Below are 16,056 nucleotides of genomic sequence, written 5' to 3'. Positions count from 1 at the left end.
TATGTTGTGTGTACTCGGAGTCAGCAACACTCTTAGAGAAGCAATTTGGGTTAACAGCTCAGAGTTACTCCAATAATCTCAAAGGATGGTGGGAAATTCACTAAATAAAAAACGTTTCACTCAAACAAGTCATACAGAACTTGGTGAGAAGTGAGTGAGGAATGTTAATGTGAAATCAACTAAAAGTTAGATATGTGTGTTGGACCTCCAAGTTCAAGTTGCTTAAATGTTTATAAGTACAAGGTTCCAGGCACTGGCGCTCTAGCAGAGGACATGGCAGCTGCCTCCATCAGGCTCAGTGCAATGGGGACAGAGGCAGGCACAGAGCGCATACCGCCACAGCAGGTAGCAGGCGCTGCTAACGCCTAGAAGAAAAGAGCAGCAAAGCTGCCTGAAAAGTTCAGGGGCCCGGCTGAGGCTCAGCAGGACTTGTCAGGTAGGAAAGAAGGAAAGAGAGTTGAGGCTGGGTGCAAGGCCAAGCAAGGGTGGAGGCTCCAGGCTGGCTTTCTGGAAGATGTTTCCCTTAAGCAGTAAGAGCCACAATTTAAAAGGTAGATGGTGGTGTCATTAATATGGGGAAATGGGAAGGAGGGGATTGTGTAGTGGTGAGACCAATACCAAAGGCGCTCAATGTTTATTTTTAGAGAAATGAAAACAATTCAAAAGGCACTTGGAAATTCTGTCTCTCACAGACTAGAAGGACAAAACACAGATTTCACTCTCCTGTTGCCCACACAGTAACGGACTGCCTACTCCCAGAAATTCAGAAATCAAGTTTTCTAAGTCATTAGGTACTATTTAGATAACAGGAAAACAACCTAATAAACTTAAAAATCTGTCTATAATAGCTGTTATTCTATACTTTCTTGTAGGGCAGGATGAGGCAGAATTATTTAGTTGATAACTATTTTAAAGAGCCTATGAAACTTTAAAAGTCCTATCAACTTCTCCCCAAAGCACATGACCATATCTTTCTCTTCTGATGTCATTTATTTGACTATCAACTAAAGAAAAAAAACTTTTTAAAAATAACAAATGACATTCTACCCCAGGATTCTTTTTAATGCTGTTAATAGTTCCAATAAGAAACATTTACAATTACGACTCATTTTTGAATAACAGGTCTTACAGTCCTTCTGAAAATAAGCAGAATAATAACTAAGGACAGCTTCTACATATGTACTGCAGCTACACCCTTAAAAAAACCTGGTCACAAAACATAACAAAGCAAAAATGAAATTCAAATCAGGCTCTGGGCTGCTGCAAAGTACTGCTGACTAAAGAAGCCACAAGATGAACCTTTTACTCACTGAAGGAAGCAGATGTGTTTCCATGTATAATGTGTATTTTTAAAAGCAATTATTTTATATATAGAATGTGATTTAATAAAAACTACCTTCTAACTGCAGACTTGTAAACAGGAACCACAAAGGGGTATCTTTGCCAATATGCAAAGCCCTATGCATAAATGCAAAGCCTGTCAACAAAAATGATGCATTTCTTTTTCTATTCTCCTAAGCTTAAAAAAATTGTAATTCAGTGTAATGGTTAGCTGAAAGGGCACAGATACAAAACATGTAAATTGTTAGCCATCTATTAGATATAAGCGTGTCATGCATAATACAAAAGGTGATGTTTCCTATGGAAATCTATTTTGAGATGCTTCCGTTTAAAGGCAACCGAGAGGTCAAAATCAAGTTCCACTGAAAAGAATTAAGAGCCCAAGCAAATAATATAAAAATGGACCAAGGCATTTAGGAAAGAGAGGACCTGTACTAAATCTTAATTCCAGACCAGCACAATGGTTTCAAATTCAGGCCAGTTATGAGTCATGAAGTCACTCAAGGAAACAGGTAGAAACCACTGGCCAGAAGAAATAGATAGGCTGTCAAAGACAGGCATGAGATGTGAAAGTGGGCATCCTGGGACCATTCCTGCCATGAAGCTGCATGCTCCTGCAGGCTTGCTTAAATGACTCAGTTCAGAAGTGTACTGGCCAACAGCTGTGCCTGCATGGACTGAATCACACCTAATTATAGTTGCTGAGTTCATTCTCAGACAACATGATTAGAATGCTTTAAGAATTCATGGTAAAGATGGCTGGGCCCAGTGGCTCATGTGTCTAATCCCAGCACTTTGGGAGGCTGAGGTGGGTGGATCATTTGAGCCCAGGAGTTTGAGACCAGCCTGGCCAACATGGTGAAACCCCGTCAGTACTAAAAGTCCAAAAATTAGCTGGGTGTGGTGGCCTGTAATCCCGGTTACTCGGGAGGCTGAGGCAGGAGAATCGCTTGAACCTGGGAGGCGGAGGTTGCAGTGAGCCACGATTGTACCACTGCACTCCAGCCTGGGCTATAGAGCGAGACTCTGTCTCAAAAAAAAACAAAAAAAAACAAAAAAAAAGAATTAATGGTAAAGATGTACCTCAATGAATATTGCATTCCATTGCCCGCTAATAAATTTCTAGCTTTGTACAACATAAATATTGACAAAGACACACATGACCACCCTATCTGAAAGCCTGATCGCACAATTTTATCTAGTGGAGAAAAACATACTCTTCTTCAATATGCTAAATGTTAATATGGCTCAATAACAGATGCTTTTGGGATCCACAACATACTCCAACATATTTTATATCACTAAAAACTTCACTAAGAACTTACTCATTTCAAGATATTCATAAAATAATCCCAGTTTGCCTATAGGCTGCAGATGGTAGTCCTGTTCCCATCGTGGGGTTATCTTTTCTGATCCAGAAACTCTGTGAAATCGCCCAATTAGATTCATGATCCAGCTGCCAAAAAAAAAAATTTATAAATTAGAATGATTATTATCAGGCCAAGGTCATAAAAATATTTTGCTGCTATCTTAAAGCTGCACCAGTAATCTTCCCAATAAACTATTCTTTGTTTGCATGCTAAATTTGTTTCTATTTCTGCCTCCTTATTCCAAAATATTTTGAAAAATAGGACTACATACTTGGGTTTATCAAAGCTGCTGCTGCTACTATTTTTTTCTCCTACCTTTTTCCTATGGGCGGCTTAATTTTTAAAAGGCAAGTTCCTACATTTGATTAACTTCAATTGTTTGTTTTTTCATTTCCCCCTTATCATTCAAAATGGCCTTGCCAGTATGAAAATCACCAGAGAAAACAAGATACAGTATGTGAGCTGGTGGTAAGTGCTGTGGAGAAAACTAAGTAGGGCAGGGAATGCTAGCATTTGTGTCTAGGGAGGTGGCCGGTGAAGGCCTCCTTCAGAATGATATGTGATTAAGGATGTGAAGGAGACAAAAGAGGGGGAAACCTGGGGGAAGAAGTCCCAGGCAGAGGGAACGGTGATGACAGAGACCCTGAGGCAGGAGCAGGCCTCCATGATTCACAGACAGCACACAGGGTAGGGGTAAGAGACCACTGTCAGGATCTAGGCGTTTTTTTTCCTCCGAGGGAAGTGAGGAGCCACTGGAGGGCACCAAGTAGGAAAGTGACATAATCTGACTTTAGATAAAATAGGTCCAATTCCTATTTTAAGCTGAATCATTTAAGGACCAGAGGAGTGAAATGCCTCCTCCAGGTCATAGTGCAGAGCTAGGAGAAAACAGCCTGGACTGCGTCCCAGCGCTCTGTCCACCCCTGGATACTGCCCACTGAGCTGCCCGCTGAGCTGCCCACTGTCTCTTTTTTATGTCATGTTTTTTCCCTCTCTCAAAAGCCTTGTGGCTGAGATAAGTGCTTCCCCCCTTTTATGGCAATTTGTCTGGAAAAGAAATCTGAGTTGGCAGTAAAATGAGGTGTGCACCTGTGGCATAAAGAACTGTTGTCCCCTCAAGCAACTGCCGGCTTGTGGTTTGCCTGTGGAGTCATCAGAAGAAGCATGACAACAACTCCAAGTACAGATCTAACATCTGGATACACTGGGTGATTAAACATGTGGGTGTGGCCTTCAAACTCTGATAATGAGAAGGCATCCCATGATGGTTAAGGACAGTTACTGCAAGAAAACCAGGCAGACCCTCATCCTCTCCATCATGTGTGCACACGTGCACACCCACCCAGCATAAGACAGACAGTACAAATGGCTCACTCTGCTGGGTTTCCCACTGCTACTGATCTCAGGGCTCACTTCTCACCGACTGTTACTGAAGCTTTACTCAGGGCAAATTATCTCTATTACAGGAGACATCTCTGACCTCACCATCTTTCCCCACTTCTTTCTCTTCGATGATGTTAGACAGGCAGCAGGAGGCTGTGGAAAGTGGAGGGGATATGAGTTCAGACACCCCTGAATCTGAATCCAAACTCTATTTCTTAGCTGGTTAACTTTGGTAAAAAAATAAATAAATAAATAAAACGGGGTGATAAAACCTACACTGCCCAGGGCTGCTGTCAGGATTAAATGATTCAAAATAGGTAATGGATGTAGCACGTTTCCTAACACATCAAAACCTGCTGTATGGGATTTTCTGTTGAGCAATACAGGCTGCACTGGCTGAGGCCAAGTGTAAATAAGGACTATGTTACGTAGACTCTTGGCTCAGTTATCCAGGCCACCTGGATCAGTGGTTCCCACTTCAGCACATACAAGCACGGCATGGAATGCTTATGAGTAGTGCAGCTTCCTATGCTCCCAACCAAAAGGTCTGAGATAAGCTCCAGAATCTGCAGTTTTACAGTCATTCCAAGGGGGGTGTGACTCAGGTAGCACCAAGGACCACACATGTCCATCACCCTTCATGACACCTAACTCTAAGGTCACTGGGTGTGGTTTCTATTGGTTTATCCTTTGCTCTGCCTCCCACACTTCTAGTCTCAGCCTTTTGCTGAATCCTTTCCATGCCCTCAAAGAAGCAGGTCTTTTTCTATCTGGGCTCTAAATCACATCAAAATTCAGATTCAGGATGAAACTTCTGTCCTGGCAACTACTTGTGTCATCTGGCACTTCCTTCTCATATCAGGTCATCTTAGAAGTCTTTCTTACTAGCTTTCATTTCTGACTTACAAACGCTGAGCCTCTTGTTTGGTTTCCCTGAGTTTAACCACTCATGTTTGGGTTTTCTATAGGTCTGTGTTTCTAGTGCAGGGACCTCAATCTTGACTTCACATGAGAATCACCCACAGAACTTTTGGAAAAATATACACACCATATATTTTTTCCCTGGCGAAGGCTAGAAGCAGGTGTTACAAAATAATTTCCATAGGAATTTACCATGTGTATTGTCATAGACACATCATCAGTTGTGCTTTACTAGGTCCTTATTTTGTGCAAAACATGGTGAGAAGCATTTCACATCTCACTTCCTCTTCACCTCCATTATCACATTTAATCTACATGCTGGAGATAATCATTTCTGTTTCAGACATTCTACAGTATTCCCACTTGCTAGTTTTGAAATATAAGCATCCTTTACTATCTGAATCTATTTTATGTGTGAGTTTACTCTTTCTGAACTTAGAGAGTAAGTGTAGATAGTGAGGGACACCTATATTTAGGACTCTGATTGCCTATCAGAGTCTTCTCTCCAAATCTTCTCTCCAAATCCTATCTTCAGAAGGGACATTTTCTCCTAAAACAGTTCTTTTTTCTTATTATACAAATAAGTATACTTATTAATATAAAAAGAGGTATTTATGTTACAATATACATGTATAAATGTATATAAAGGAAAATTATAGCCATCTACTATTTAAATACCAAAAAATGATGCTATGGGCATTTTGCATCCTTAATTCTATTATCTCTGACATTTTATTATAAAAATTTCTCCAGAGTGAGCTATTTAACACAGGAATTATACTAGTCTTTTATTAAGAACAGAATAAAATCCCCAAGAATGCCTTAAATATCAAAACACTAAGTGGAGCTGGGAAGGCCAAAGGGCTCTGAGCCTGCTCTCTGGGTCTCACTGACAACTCTGTAATTTACCGATGTGATGTATCTGAAGCATATAAGGCATTCATTCATTCACTCAGCTGCTTCATTGGGTCCCTGTCACATGCCAGTACTGGGGAGGCCCCAAAAGGAACCTAGATCCCTAAGCCAGATACGCTCCTTTCCTTGTTCCAAGAATCCTAGTCAAGGGGTATGGGCCCAAAGGTGGGCAGGGGAGGAAGGAAGAGGGTACATGTGTGGTAAAATACATTACTCCAGGTTTCTCTTGACTACTTACATGATGTGAAAACAACTGCTGACTTATAAGGCTTTTCTCTATTTTTGGTATAGTTTTGGATAGAAAAGATAACTGGTATCTTTTTTCTTTTTCTTTTTTTTTTTTGAGATGGAGTTTCGCTCTTGTTGCCTAGGCTGGAGCGCAATGGTGCGACCTCGGCTCACCACAACCTCCGCCTCCAGGTTCAAGCGATTCTCCTGCCTCAGTCTCCCGAGTAACTGGGATTATAGGCATGCACCAACATGCCTGGCTAATTTTGTATTTTTAGCAGAGACAGGGTTTCTCCATGTTGGTCAGGCTGGTCTCGAACTCCCGACCTCAGGTGATCTGCCCACCTTGGCCTCCCAAAGTGCTGGCATTACAGGTCTGAACCATGGCACCTGGCTGATATATCTTTGATAAATTAGGATTTTGTATAACAAAGGTAAGAAAACCGGCACCTACACAAAGAGAAGCAGCACAGTCACTCTCTAATTTGGCTAACACTCAGCATTCCCAGTTTTCAAACAAGAAAACATAGGAGGAGAAATTTGAGGCAAAGTTCATATCACTAATTTTCAACAATGAGCTTACTTGAAGTGAAAGTATAAACCACGGATAGTATAATTGATCCTTTAAAATATTTCATGTGAACAAATTTCATTTCATATGAATTTCTCAATACCAGTTTAGGAAATAGCTGCTAAAAACCAATGTTACCGAAACACAGTGTTAAATAATTAACCTACTTTTTTCAGAAAACACTTTTTAATCTCAGAATGAAGACTTTCCTCAATTTTATACATTTGTTTTCATTTAGAAGCACAGTACTATTTATGCATGACCTACTTTTACTTATCTGGAAAAATCTGAATATGAGCTCAATGAAAGTGAGGGTTGTTTTCTGTAGAGAAGGATAAAAAAAAAAAAAAAGAATTTCACAGCTAAAACCAGAATCCCTTTCTGGGTGGAGGAAGAGGAAGGAGAGAGATCTTTATTTAGAGAAAGACCCTGAAAGTTTCCATTGAAGATAGAGAATAAGACCTGGTAAAGAAATCTGGAAGGATGTACTGAAACCCAGAGTGAGTTAACTGCTCAACAAAGAGAATGAACAGAAACTTGGTGACTGGGGAGAAAAATGCCAGGAGTAGGAGAAGAAAGAGAGAGAAGTTGTATGTGATGGAGGGAAGAGGGCAACACAGCAGGAGGTGAGAGCCTATAAAGAGGGTGATAAATTTTAAAAAATTCCCAGATATATAGTGGGATAAAAGACTTCCTATAAAGGTGGAGGCTTTTTGTTTCTAAACAAAAGAAGGGAAGAGGTGGTAGGGGAGATGAGGAGAGGAGGGGGACAGGGGGTAGAAGACAGGAGGTGGGAGAGGTGACTACAGAAGACAGTCACAAACATGAAACTTTGCTGGCTTTGAGATGGAGAAGAGGTCACAAGGAGGTCACAAGGCAGGGAGCATAGATGGTGGCCTCCAGAAGCTAGGAAAGGCAAAGAGGTTCACCTCAGAGTCCTTGGAAAGGAACACAACTCCACCAACACCTTGATTTTAGTCCAGTGAGACTTCTGACCCCCAGGACCATAAGATATTACATGTTGTTTTTACCCCATTAATCTTGGGGTAATTTGTTATTGCAGCAATAGAAGACCAAAACAAAAAGCTCCCTGAAATTTGCAGAAATTGCAGATGGTGTCGGACTTTACACTTTGATAGGGGAGGGGGCCTAAGTGAAAGTTGTAAACGGCAATGAAATCTTAGTTAACATCTTAAGTACAACTATTCTGTTGTGCTCATTTTTAGGAAAACAGTAAGTCAAAACCTTTGTGGTTATTATTCTAGACAATTATTTCTTAAAACATTATGTATCCCAGTGCCTTAGGATCATGCGAGAACCTCTGTTCTTAAAAGTCTGGACTCATGGGATCCTGGATTTGAATCCCACAGTAGCCTCTTAATGCTAATGTGAAACTGGGTAAATCATTTAACCTCTTTAAACCACAGATCTTCATTAGCAGAAAGGAGAAAAAAATAAGAATAGTTTGGTAGATGAAATGATATATATCATTTTTTATATAGATATGTAGCACTTAATATAGTGACTGGAATTCACACTGACTTTTAAATGCATAATATATAGGAAAGAGAGAAGGATGTGAGAAATTGTGGAAATACACAGGTCACAGCTCTAGCCAGTGCTGTCGCTCAAAGGGCTGCTATTAGTCAGTCACCAACAATAGCCCAGTAGGTATAAACTACAGCAGATGGGGATTTACATTAAATATAAAGAAGGTTTTAAAATACAATTATTAGATCCTGGATACATTTACACTGTTGGTTGGACTATGTTGTCTGGAGACCCTTAATGACAGTAGCTTCTGATCCATTTAGAGATGGACATGCAGCTATGTGGCTATGGAGGCAAATGATTTGTGTGGCTGGGCTGTTCTATTCCTTGTCCTTTTACCCATGGCTATACAAGTTAACACTCACGGCAATAATACTTCTTGTATGTTATTCCAGATTGCTTTTCCTCCCATGATTATTGTCAGCTGCGTTGTCAGTTCCAGAAGACAGCCACCTGGGTCACACTGGAAGGTTAAAAAGAAAATACCATTTAAATATTCAATGGATCTAACTTGAAATATAGGCATCCTATTTTTCTGATATTTGTTCTGCTTAGGCTAAAAAAATAAATCTAGGAATTTACAATAAAGAACTATTCATTTGGGTAACTGAGAGAAAACTCAGCTTAAATTGGCAAGATAATACAATTCTATATTCATACCTCTTCATTTCTGTATTTTCCCAACCAATAAACTGGGTCTCCTGGATAGCCTACAAATTTGCCCTTAAAGAATGCTATGTAGAAGCATGAGGAGTAGTAGTTGACAAACTGGAATAAGAACATCTTCATGGTGAGGCTGTTCTCATAATCAGTCTGGGTCCTTGGGAGTTCTGTAGTTAAAAGAAAGAAAAATAAGATTTTAAAACTGTGAAGAGCTTTGAGACTCTAATAAAAAATACTGATACATGAGTTAACACGTTCAAAAAATACAATGCACACTGTTTCCATTTAAGCTGTTTTGAATACCTTAATACAGCCACTGTGTTAATTCCAAGTTTGCACAGTGTTATGAGTTCTCCCTCACAGTAGGAATACAATAGCCCACATGTTCCCCTCCCCCACAAAAAAATCAACTGCTCCTTAAAATTTACAAGTACAGTGTTATCAAATAAGAACTGCCATAGGTATAATTGACAGAAAATTAGTTTTGAACTGCCTGCTAAATGATATTCTCTTGTTTTCCTGAATTGCAATAAGGTGGGTCTGTTGAAGAAAACAAGCAAACCAAGGTACAACTTGCTAGAGGCATTTGGGAAAGACAAAATAGGTCATCCTCCTAGTGTGGAGTTTGAATCCGTTCGATCATTTTAGATGACCACCGAGCAGGCCATTCAGAGAACGACTCAGACGTATGCAGTATGGTAAGCACTTAACTTGGCCACTAAGCAGCTGCCTGGGATACAAGCCAGAGAGAAGAAACACATTAAAAAATCAAGGCCTGATGAGAATTATATTAATATGAACAGCATGGGGGAAGACACGTAGCAGTGTGATAGCTTGTCCTCTCAGCAACAGAGGAACATATTTGCCACTGGAACCATGACCCTACTCCACTTATTTGCAATAAAGAGACTATTTACTTTCAACAATAGAGTACATGATCTAATGTAATTGAAAATATTATTCAGCACTGATCTGTTTACACAGAGTTTGGACATTATAATGATTGTCTTTGCTTTGTCCCTTTTACTAATGGAAAGCTGTAGATAATTTATTTCCATACATGCTAGAGAAAATATGTTTACACTCGAAAATTTCTAAAAATTGTAACCTACTGGAATTGAAAAGCCTAAAAGATAACAGTCTCTATTTTTGGCAGGTTCTAAAAATATGTCAGAAGTTACCTAAGCTATAGTAGGACCTTACCGAAGTTAGTAATCATAATTGCCACTTTTTCATATATAGTGTTCAGAATCATGATAATTATAAAGCTGATGATGGAGGCTGTGATGGACGTGGCTGTCTGTGGAGTCAGGTACTTCTGGATTGGGTCTGTTCCATTAATGTTCTTGGGAAGTTTTGCAGAAAATACAATGAACACTGAGAGCCTATAGACAATTATCCCAATAACTGAAGCGATGATCAATAGGATCTGAAAGCACAACAAACACAGTAGCATGAGACTCACCAATAACTGCACTTGTACTGTTAAAAACTGACCTCACACTTTGCGTGTGTAAAGTGATGTAAATCTCAAATAAGTGATACCAAGGGGGTAGAAAGTCTGGCATGTTACATTTTTAAGAAAGAAAAAGGAATGATGGAAGTGAAAAGGCGGCGCATACACATATGTAAAACGTTAACAAGAGGAGAAACTGGGTGCAGGGGGTGGTGACAGGGAACTGGAAATGATTTTCTGTGCAATTTTTTTGTAAACCTAAAATCACTCCAAAAAAAGTCTATTTAAAAAAGAGTATCTTCACACAGCATAAAAATGGAACAACTAGTAGCATAATCTGGTAGAAGAAAAAAGTGTCTGAGTGTAGAACCAAAGAAAACATCCCTTCTACAATTACTATTTAGGTTGTGAGTTAACGTTTTTTGGTCACTCATATTCCATTAAGGAGATACATTTCCTTGCAACAGAGAAGCTATCACCAATTGAAGTGTCAGCAGGTGCTAGCTTTTGTCTTAATCACTGTAGCAGGGGAGAGTCTGAGCACAGCCAGTGAAGCTGGCACAGAGGTGCCCTGAGCTAACTGTTGCTACTGGCAGCAGGTCTCTGCTGATAAAAGCTTCACACACTTTTCACTCTCAGATCTTATGACCTTAAACTGGCAGTCATTTGTACTTGCATTTCCACAAGATTCACGCCACTAGACCACTGTATTTTTGCATAATCCCCAGTAAGAGAGATTTTCACTTTCTCAGTAAGCAGATTTCCCACCACTGTGAACGACGCACATTAAAGGTCCCATTAATTTTCCTTACTTGATACACGGTACTAGACACTATTGGAGAGGCATCTTTAAACTGTTTTCCCTACATCTACTTTCTCTAGAACCATGCGCTCAAGGTGTATGACTGCTCATGATGACAGAAAAGTTTCAGAGAAGGGAAACTGAGGACCAAGCAAACCATATCTTGTTGACAGTAACAGAGGCCAGTTGTCACCTGTGGAGAGCAGTAAAGGGAGTGATTACAGGATGGTCCTGGGGCTAGACTCCTCTATTTGAATACTAGCTCTACTGGGGCTTCAATATCCTCTCCTGTGTATTAGGAATACTGTGGCACCTAACTTATGGAATTGTTGAGGATTCAATGAGTTACTTCAGGTAAAAACAGAATATTAAGCTCAGGTACACGAAAAGCACTATATAAGTATTAGCTATGATTATGGCAACCAAAATTAAGTGTTTAAAAAGATGTTTTTCTTGCTCTTTAAGAAATCTGCGTGTAGAGAAGGCATTACATTTCTCCTGTGATCTATTTCCTTTCACAATACTTGTGAGACAAATAAGATTTGTGTGTGTGTATATGTAAAGATTAGTTAAGGCTGAGAAAAAATTAAAAAGATGAATCAAGTCATCTTCTCTTAGCACAATATATACAGGGTGTTTAAACATTATGTATTTTTAAAAATTATCTCCATAATTTTTATTAAGTAATGATAAAGATAACATTCTTTAAGTGCTTTCTGTTCACCTTAGCACATGTGTATTTGTTTAATCTAACAGGCTTGTGAGGAAGGTAGTATATTATCTCTCTCTTACTGATGAGAAAATAGAGGCTCAAAGACATTAAGCAATTTGTCCAAGATTAGATAACTAGTAAGTAAAAGAACTGGGGTCTCCTAAGATTCCAAAGACACTCACCTCTCCATGGCACTGCCTCCCACACAGTTTATGAAATGAATTCTAATTCATCCCAGAGCTTTTACAAACTTGTTAAGTTCCCATATTTCTTTGGGGTGCTTCCCATACTTCAGTGTTTCTTCATAGGGGCAGGAAGCTTTTTATTCTTTTTCCTCAAGTTTATAACTTATTTCTGATTCTAACATTAATACTTTTCTGATCATAACTTCAATATATATGGTCACTGTGGACAATCTGAAAGTCTCTTGTAGTGGACACTGATTGCTTTTGCTAGCCTGGGTCTGTTCCCCATCCTAGAAGAGAACCCAGATTTTGCTTCAGGGGAAATAACTCCTCTGTTTTTAGCCCTGGGGTTTCGGTGGGATTGCCCTAATGTGCTCCAGAGGTACAACCTGATTGCTTGAGACAAACAGGTAACATCCCACTGGCCTCAGCAGTTGATCCAGGGATTGACACATAACTCAGTAACAGCCACCGAGATGTGAGGAGACATCTGTTAGTGCCCATGGGAAAGAGAAGCTTCACCTATCAATAGAGAAAGCCACTAAAAAAAGACCTCTCGGCTGGGCGCAGTGGCTCACGCCTGTAATCGCAGCACTTCGGGGGGCTGAGGCGGGCCAATCATGATGTCAGGAGTTCCAGGTCAGTTTGGCCAACATGGCGAAACCCCGTCTCTACTACAAACACAAAAATTAGCTGGGCGTGGTGGCAGGTGCCTGTAATCCCAGTTACTCGGGAGGCTGAGGCAGGAGAACCGCTTGAACACGGGAGGCGGAGGTTGCGGTGAGCTGAGACGGCGGCATTGCACTCCAGCCTGGGTGATAGAGCGAGAATCCATCTCAAACAAACAAAGAACCTCTCTTTGCTTGGAAGATGTGACATTTGAAATGCTGCAGCCATTCTGCTACCACAAGGAAGTGTCCAGACCCACCAAGCCCAGGAGGCCAGTTGACACAGGATGAAGGAAACAAAACACAGCCCTTGATAATATCTTGTCTGCAGTATCTGGATTTGACTGGAGCCATACCTCAGGCCTGGAATTTTCAGTTTCAGAAAATAAATAGGTGGAAAGAAAAAAATCCCACTTTCCCCTCTTTTGCTGTTGTTTAAACCAACTGAAGACTGATTTTCTGCCAACCGTAACTGAAAGATTCCTAACAAAAATGACATTAAATAGGAAAAAATGTATCTACTATCTACATGTGGGCACAGTTCCTTCAGGATTATGTATGCATTGTATGCATATTTAAAACCACTTTACATATTTATCCTTCCCTTAAACATATCATAAACCATAAGCATTTTTATATGCCTTAAAATATTTTCATGACCGCACTTTCTCATGGCCACACAACATTCCACTGTTTGAAGGGTGAGAAGTAGAATATTTTGGTTGATATACATGTTTATGTGTATATAAATACATACATAAAATGTTATAAGTATGTGAAAAAACCTTACTGACCTTTACTGACTATTTTCAAACATTTCCTGATTGAAAGTCCTAAGAGCTAAATTAGTGGATTAAAGCATATGAATATTCTTGAGACTTGAAACACAACTGCTAAGCTGCCTTCTAGGAAGCTGGAGCAGTACAGAATTACAATAGTCTTGTATCAGAGTAGCTGACTGTTGCACTTCATCGTCACACTGAGGGCCCTATCATTCAAGAGGTGAAAAATCATATCTCATTTTAATGTGAATAGATTTAATCACTATTAAGATTTGGCATTTTGTAATGCTCACTGGTCATTATATTTTTTTTCTTTTGTAAATGCATATTTATGTTCTGTCTCTTTAGTCGCTGAGATCTTTGGGGTTATGTTCTAGGTGATCTGGCCTCTATGTATTAAAGGTATTGACCTCCTGTTTGCCCTATTGTTAACAAATATATCTTCTGGTATTTTGTTTACATTTAGGATACTTTTGATGTATGGAAATATTTAAATGTTTTCCTCTGAAACTTTTTCTATTGCTAGTAAGTTTAGAAAATCTTTTTATATCTAAAGCTCATATATTCATCAAATTTATTTGTAGTTTTAAACTTTTTTTTTAAAGTACTTTAATTTCTAGGGTACATGTGCACAACATGCAGGTTTGTTACATATGTATACATGTGCCATGTTGGTGTGCTGCACCCATCAACTCATCATTCATATTAGGTATTTCTCCTAATGCTATGCCTCCCCTAGCCCCCAACCGCCTGACAGGCCCCAGTGTGTGATGTTCCCCACCCTGTGTCCAAGTGATCTCATTGTTCAGTTCCCGCCTATGAGTGAGAACATGTGGTGTTTCATTTTCTGTCCTTGTGATAGTTTGCTCAGAATGATGGTTTCCAGCTTCATCCACGTCCCTGCAAATGACGTGAACTCATCCTTTTTTATGGCTGCCTACTATTCCATGGTATTTATGTGCCACATTTTCTTAATCCAGTCTATCATTGATGGACATTTGGGTTGGTTCCAAGTCTTTGCTATTGTGAATAGTGCCACAATAAACGTGTGTATATTTTTTTTATAGTCGTATGATTTATAATCCTTTGGGTATATATCCAGTAACGGGACTGCTGGGTCAAATGGTAATTCTAGTTCTAGATCCTTGAGGAATCGCCACACTGTCTTCCACAATGGTTGAACCAATTTACACTCCCACCAACAGTGTAAAAGCGTTCCTATTTCTCCACATCCTCTCCAGCATCTGCTGTTTCCTGACTTTTCAATGATTGCCATTGTTGGTGTGAGATGGTATCTCATTGTGGTTTTGATTTGCATTTCTCTGATGACCAATGATGAAGAACATTTTTTCATGGTGTCTGTTGGCTGCATAGATGTTTTCTTTTGAAAAGTGTCTGTTCGTGTGCTTTGCCCACTTTTTGATGGGGTTTTTTCTTGTCAATTTGTTTGAGTTCTTTGTAGATTCTGGATATTAGCCCTTTGTCAGATGGGTAGATTGCAAAAATTTTCTTCAATTCTGTAGGCTGCCTGTTCACTCTGATGGTAGTTTATTTTGCTGTGCAGAAGCTCGTTAGTTTAATTAAATCCCATTTGTCTATTTTGGCTTTTGTTGCCATTGTTTTTGGTGTTTTAGTCATGAAGTCCTTGGCCATGCCTGTGTTCTGAGTGGTATTGCCTAGGTTTTCTTCTAGGGTTTTTATGGTTTTAGGTCTAACATTTAAGTCTTTAATCCATCTTGAATTAATTTTTGTATAAGGTGTAAGGAAGGGATCCAGTTTCAGCTTTCTACATATGGCTAGCCAATTTTCCCAGCACCATTTATTAAATAGCGAATCCTTTCTCCATTTCTTGTTTTTTTCAGGTTTGTCAAAGATCAGATGGTTGTAGATGTGTGGCATTGTTTCTGAGGCCTCTGTTTTGTTCCATTGGTCTATATATCTATTTTGGTAACAGTACCATGCTATTTTGGTTACTGTAGCCTTGCAGTATAGTTTGAAGTCAGGTAGCGTGATGCCTCCAGCTTTATTCTTTTGGCTTAGGATTGTCTTGGCAATGCGGGCTCTTTTTTGGTTCCATATGAACTTTAAAGTTTTTTCCAATTCTGTGAAGAAAGTCATTGGTAGCTTAATGGGGATGGCATTGAATCTATAAATTACCTTGGGCAGTATGGCCATTTTCACGATATTGATTCTTCCTATCTGTGAGCATAGAATATTCTTCCATTTGTTTGTGTTCTCTTTTATTTTGGGCAGTGGTTTGTAGTTCTCCTTGAAGTGGTCCTTTACATCCCTTGTAAATCGAATTCCTAGGTATTTTATTCTCTTTGTAGCAATTGTGAATGGGAGTTCACTCATTATTTAGCTGTTTGTCTGTTAATGGTGTATAGGAATGCTTGTGATTTTTGCACATTGATTTTGTATCCTGAGACTTTGCTGACGTTGCTTATCAGCTTAAGGAGATTTTGGGCTGAGATAATGGGGTTTTCTAAAAATATACAATCATGTCAT

The 16,056-nt window shown here is 39.5% G+C and overlaps 1 protein-coding gene across 4 annotated transcripts in view; it reads right to left on the bottom strand.

Moving 5' to 3' along the window:
• ANO6 (anoctamin 6) overlaps positions 1–16,056 on the bottom strand; it is a 213,592-nt gene that overhangs the window by 20,841 nt on the left and 176,695 nt on the right. For all 4 annotated transcript variants that reach the window (XM_008002952.3, XM_008002954.3, XM_073020644.1 and 1 more), the window contains 4 exons: positions 10,147–10,372; positions 8,941–9,110; positions 8,646–8,743; positions 2,667–2,797 (listed from right to left, as the gene is read on the bottom strand). In XM_008002952.3, coding sequence (XP_008001143.1) covers positions 2,667–2,797; positions 8,646–8,743; positions 8,941–9,110; positions 10,147–10,372 — 625 coding nt within the window. The remainder of the gene's footprint in view (positions 1–2,666; positions 2,798–8,645; positions 8,744–8,940; positions 9,111–10,146; positions 10,373–16,056) is intronic.

This window comes from Chlorocebus sabaeus, chromosome 11 (genome assembly GCF_047675955.1).
Source record: "Chlorocebus sabaeus isolate Y175 chromosome 11, mChlSab1.0.hap1, whole genome shotgun sequence".
Lineage (NCBI taxonomy): Eukaryota > Metazoa > Chordata > Mammalia > Primates > Cercopithecidae > Chlorocebus > Chlorocebus sabaeus.
This window is presented reverse-complemented; position numbering and strand designations above follow the sequence as displayed.